The sequence below is a fragment of the Suncus etruscus genome, chromosome 3, assembly GCF_024139225.1.
Source record: "Suncus etruscus isolate mSunEtr1 chromosome 3, mSunEtr1.pri.cur, whole genome shotgun sequence".
Classification (NCBI taxonomy): domain Eukaryota; kingdom Metazoa; phylum Chordata; class Mammalia; order Eulipotyphla; family Soricidae; genus Suncus; species Suncus etruscus.
This window is the reverse complement of record NC_064850.1, coordinates 39,956,311-39,962,310: the sequence shown is the minus strand read 5'-3', so window position 1 is coordinate 39,962,310 and position 6,000 is coordinate 39,956,311. Positions and strand designations below refer to the sequence as shown.

The 6,000-nt window shown below is 43.9% G+C and overlaps 1 protein-coding gene across 1 annotated transcript in view; it reads right to left on the bottom strand.

The window, feature by feature from the left end:
* Positions 1-492: 492 nt before the first annotated feature.
* LOC126003637 (adenylate kinase 7-like) overlaps positions 493-6,000 on the bottom strand; it is a 43,174-nt gene continuing 37,666 nt past the window's right edge. The window contains exons 17-18 of the mRNA XM_049769923.1: positions 3,463-3,621; positions 493-531 (exon numbers count right to left, since the gene is read on the bottom strand). Of these exons, the coding sequence (XP_049625880.1) occupies positions 493-531; positions 3,463-3,621 (198 nt within the window). The remainder of the gene's footprint in view (positions 532-3,462; positions 3,622-6,000) is intronic.

The following is a 6,000-nucleotide window of genomic DNA, read 5'->3' as shown; positions in this document are numbered from 1 at the left end:
CAAGGGGGGCTTTTTTTTTTTTTTTTTTTTTTACAGTTCTCACTTGTGGTTGTGATACTGGTCCCCAACCAGCCAGAAAGCAATACCTTCTGTCTCACTGGGACTTAAAGCAGGCACACTCTTATTTATTCCCATACTTCACACCATCAGGATGAGATCTCTAACACTACAGGTGAATCCATTAGCTTACCTATCAGAGTAATATACATATCAGAATGCTATATAGCCAGGCTTCCTTCATGCTGGCTCACTTTATACACTGAAAACTGTAAGACAGTTCATCCCAGCCCTCAGTACAGAAATAACTTATCAGTTCACTTTCAAATATTGCTCTGGTGACCCAGTGACTTGTTACCAGAACTTTTCCTGTTAATGATTCCTTGAAATGTTTGTTTACAGCAAGGAAGGCAAAGCAGCTTTCACAGGGATCTTCCCAATGGCCATGTTAAACCCTCTCTATCTCTGCCAGGGTTGGACATGAGCTGCCAAGTTTCACTGCGTTTCTGGGTTGTTCTTGAAGAGATACTCAGCCTATGATGATGGAAAGAATGAAAAAAGACAAGTCAACAATTTTGGTGAGGCAAGATGCTGATCAGTCACATAACTGTAAGCAGGTTAATGTTTATCATTGAAAAGCAAAAATACAGTGGCTAGGGTGATAATATAGCCAGTCAGGTGTTTGTCTTGTCATTCTGTGTTTGACCCCTGGCACCATATATGTCTCTCAAGTCCCACCAGGAGTGATCCCTGAGCACAGAACCAGGTGTTTCCCTCCACACCTGACAAAAGAAAATACATAAGTATTTTCCTTGAAAATGATTAATATAAGTCGTATTTAGGTCTGAAGCAATAGTACAGGAGACAAGGTGGTTGTCATTCTCTTGGGCTACCTGGGTTTGATCCCTGGCATCCCCTGATGATCCTCAGCCCCTGACAGGAATAATTACTTAGTGCAAAGCCAAGAGTAACCCCGAGCACTGCTAAGTGTGGCTCCAAAACAAAACAAATTTTAAGGACTAGAATAATAGTACAGTGGTATGGTGTTTGCCTTTCATGTGGTCAACCCAGGACAAACCTGGGTTTGATCCCAGGCATCCCATATAGTCCCCCCAGCCTGCCAGGAGTGATTTCTGAGCATAGATCCAGGAGTAACCCCTACTAGATATGGCCCCAAAACAATCCAAAATAAAAAAATAAAATAAAAATGAATGAAATTAGGGACTGAATGGCAGGTAAGGATCATGCCTTGCACACTGCTGACTAAAGTTCAAATCCTTGGTATTTCTTTTTCTTTTATCTTTTTTGGGGGGATTTTGGAACACACCTGGCAGTGTGAGGCTACTCCTGGCTCTGTGATCAGGAATCATTCTTGACGGGCTCAGAGGACCATTTGGGATGCCAGAGATAGAATCGGGTTGGCCACGTGCAATGCAAGAACTGTACCTACTGTGTTATCATTCCAGCCCCATCCCTGGTATTTTGTGTTTTTTTGAGGGGGAGTGGCACAGCCAGCAAGCTCAGGGGCTAATCCTGCTCTGTACTCAGAAATTGCTCCTGGAAGGCTCAGAAAAACACATGTGATGCCATAGATAGGCCATATACAAAGCAAATGCTCTACTGCTGTGTAATCTCTCCAGTCCCCTCATATTTCTTTTTTTTTTTTTTTTTTTTTTTTTGGTTTTTGGGTCACACCCGGCAGTGCTCAGGGGTTACTCCTGGGCTGTCTGCTCAGAAATAGCTCCTGGCAGGCACGGGGGACCATTTGGGACACCGGGATTCGAACCAATCATCTTTGGTCCTGGATCGGCTGCTTGCAAGGCAAACGCCACTGTGCTATCTCTCCGTGCCCTTGTTTCTGGGTCACTCCGGTGGCTGCACTCAAGGGCTACTCCTGGATTTACACTCAGAAATCGCTCCTGGCAGGCTCAAAAACCATACTGGTCCTACCGCTGTGCTACCTCTCCAAACTCCTCCCACCCTGTTATTTCTTATGGTCTCCAAAACACCACTAGGATTGATAGTTGAGTGCAGAGCCAGGAGTAGGGCCTGAGCACCATCAGAAGTGATCCTCTAACCAAAAACTAAAACAAGTAAAAAGGTAAGAAACACAACATTATGGAGCCGGCATGGTGGCGCTAGAGGTAAGGTGTCTGCCTTGCCAGCACTAGCCTAGGAGGGACTGTGGTTTGATCCCCCAGTGTCCCATACAGTCCCCCAAGCCAGGAGCAACTTCTGAGCGCATAGCCAGGAGTAACCCTTGAGTGTCACCGGGTGTGGCCCAAAAACAAAAAAAAAAGAAACGCAACATTAGAGATATACCCTAGGAACACAAAAACACAATACAAAAATTCCTCCTGCACACCTATATTCATTGCAGTGCTACTTACAATAGCCAGAATCTGAAAACAGGGGCCGGAGAGATAGCATGGAGGTAAGGCATTTGCCTTGCATGCAGAAGGTCGGTGGTTTGAAGCCCGGCATTCTATATGGTCCCCTGAGCCTGCCAGGAGCAATTTCTGAGCATAGAGTATGAGCGCTGCCGGCTGTGAAGGACGAAAGGGAGGGAGGGAGGGAGGGAGGGAGGGAGGGAGGGAGGGAGGGAGGGAGGGAGGGAGGAAGGAAGGAAGGAAGGAAGGAAGGAAGGAAGGAAGGAAGGAAGGGAAGGAGGGAAGGAAGGAGGGAGGAAGGAACATTTGAAACAGAATCTGGAAGCAACCCTGATGCCTGACAATAGATGAGTAGCTAAATAAATAAACTGTGGTACATATACACAATGGAATACTATGCAGCCATTAGAAAAAATGAAGTCATGAAATTTTTCTGTACATAGATGGTCATGGAAACTCTTATGCTGAATGAAATAAGTCAAGAGAGATAGACAGACAAAGAATAGTCTCACTCATAAATAGGATTTAAGAAAAATAAAAACATTATTGTAATAATTCCAAGAGACAATAGAGATGAGGGCTGGAAGGACCAGTTCATGAAATGAAGCTTACCACAAAGAGCGGTGAGTTTATTTAGAGAAATAACTACACTGACAATTATCATGAAAATGGTAGAGAGTGAGAGAAATAGAATGCCTGTCTTGAATGCAGGCAAGGGATGGGGGAGGAGGGAGATGGAGTGCATTGGTGGTAGGAAGGTTGCACTAGTGAAGGTTGCACTTTTTTTGTTGTTGTTGTTGTTGTTTTGGGGTCACACCCGGCAGTGCTCAGGGGTTACTCCTGGCTCTACCTCAGAAATTGCTCCTGGCAAGCTCAGGGGACCATATGGGATGCTGGGATTCTAACCACCGTCCTTCTGCATGAAAGGCAAATGCCTTACCTCCATGCTATCTGTCCGGCCCCTGGGGTGTTCTTTTTCTATAACTAAAACCCAACTACAAACATGTTTGTAATCATGGTGCTTAAATAAAGATATTAAATTTTAAGAAAAAGAAATGCAACTTAAATATCCTACCAAAAAATCCACAGGATCCTCAGGTCTGACCTTACAGCATTCAATCAGGCCCTGCATCAGTGTAGGCATCACGTGAGTCATTAAGTAGTTTTGAAGGGGCAAGGACTGGGCTTCCAGCAGCTTTCTTTCCTCTCTCTTTACTTCCTCCAGCCGTTTGTTCTGTGAAGAGAACATCTGGAGTGAAGCCAACAGAACAGCGAGACCCCAGGGGCACAGAGTCGACAGTCCTGGAAATGTTCACTATCAGTGATCAAGATTTCCCGGGCCCAGAGAGATAGCACAGTGGCATTTGCCTTGCAAGCAGCCGATCCAGGATCAAAGGTGGTTGGTTCGAATCCCGGTGTCCCATATGGTCCCCCGTGCCTGCCAGGAGCTATTTCTGAGCAGAAAGCCAGGAGTAACCCCTGAGCAACGCCGGGTATGGCCCAAAAACAAAACAAAACAAAACAAAAAAATATATTTCCCTGGCCTGAGTTAGAGCACAGTGGGGAAAGCGTTCATCTTGCACACAGCTGACCCAGGTTTGATTCCCAGGTTTGCTAGTTCCAGGATTGGAGTAGCTGGCTTGCTGGTAAACTGCTTGTGTTCAAGTTTCTTGCCTATTTTTACCCTCAGACCTGTGTGAGTTATTCACTGTGGACTTATATAACTGGAACAGTTTCTTCTATCCTTCCTGGATAGGGGATATGGGATTTTCCATTCCCTTTTGGGAACTGTGAAATAACCAAACCTTAACCCTACATCCAGCGAATGCTTCACTTCATCTGGTGCCCAGTCTGTAACTCAACCCTCATCAACAGTGAGTGAATCTCCCTTGGAAAATCCCCTTGGTGTTTATCAGATGGCTGATATGGTTAATTGCATGGATTATGCCACCTTGTTTCCAACAGATTGGTTCAATTTTGAGTAATGTTTTGGCTTTAGGTTGACTGTGGTCCGCATTGCCAATGAAATTATAAAATTACACTGCTACCTTTCCTGTCCTGTATATATATCCCTGATCGTTACTGGAGTTTCAATATTGTTGAAAATTGTCCTTTTGAGCTATGGATTAGCTGGCTGATAGGGGATAAATAGAATGAAAATAAAGGCCTTTATCCTACGCAAACTTGGGTCCAAGTCAAAGTTCTCCTCCTATCAACTACTAGCACAAAACCACCTGTACTAAGTCCACAGGTGAACCCTGGATTCTATTAATGATAGCATGATAATTAATATGCAATCTGGTGCTGAATCAGAGGATGAATCATCAAACCCACCAGCCATTCCACAGAGCCCTCATCAGAGTAATCTTGTCAACCCAGGCCCAGGCCCTTTACCTGGGGTAAATGTTTTTGTCTATGAACCCCTTGTAATGGACGAAGTAACTTAGTTTAAAAAGTCAGGTACAGGGCCTGGAGAGATAGCACAATGGCGTTTGCCTTGCAAGCAGCCGATCCAGGATCAAAGGTGGCTGGTTCAAATCCCGGTGTTCCATATGGTCCCCCGTGCCTGCCAGGAGCTATTTCTGAGCAGACAGCCAGGAGTAACCCCTGAGCACCACTGGGTGTGGCCCAAAAACCAAAAACAAACAAAGAAACAAACAAACAAAAAAAAACAGTCAGGTACAGAATTCAGCCCAATATCACCATATTTCATGGAATTATTAAAGTATAAAAACAGCTTGGATTCTCTACGATCTTAAAACAATAGTAAATATGTGTCTAAACACACCTCAGCATGTTCAGTGGGAAATGTTTTATGCAGAAGGAGTTAATGCCAAGCTTCAAAGCCCTGGAGACACTAGAAAAAGAGTGGCCAGAGTGACCTTATCATACGAAATGTTGATGGGTAAGAATTAATATTTGGCTGTTCAAGGGCAATCTGCTTTACCACGGGATTTATTGGATATTGTTAAAGATTTAGCTTTGTGCACTTGGGAAAAAACTGGTTCAATTAACGAATATTCAGAAAGTTTCCTCAAATTTACCCAAAGCAATCTTGAGTCATATACAAATTTTATAGGGAGGTTACAGGATGTGCTCAAATTACAAGTGAAAGACCTGGATATGAGAAAATTTCTTGAAAAGACCTTGGCTTACCACAACCTTAATGAAAAGTGTAAGGAAATTTTGCTGCCTCTGACTGATAAAGCTGATGTTAATGATATTCTCTAGCATGTCAGAAAATGCTAGATATAACCCAATTCCCAACCTCCACAGGCTTTAGCAGCAATAAAGGGCACCTTGGCCTCTCCATAGAGGGGACAAACCACAATCAGAAAGCCTGGGTATTGCCCTAAGTGCGAAAAGGGTTGTCATTGGGCTAAAGATGGTTTCTCCTCTGTGATAATTGATAATTATCATGGCAGGGGTCTGAATAAAAACCCCAGGAGGCAAAATAATTGCTTTCACTTCTGAGCGCATAGCCAGGAGTAACCCCTGAGCGTCACAGGGTGTAGCCCAAAAACCAAAAAAAAAAAAAAAAAAAAAAAAATAATTGCTTTCATTGTGGAAAGCCAGGTCACTTAAAAAGAAATTGCCGATTCCTTTTAAACTC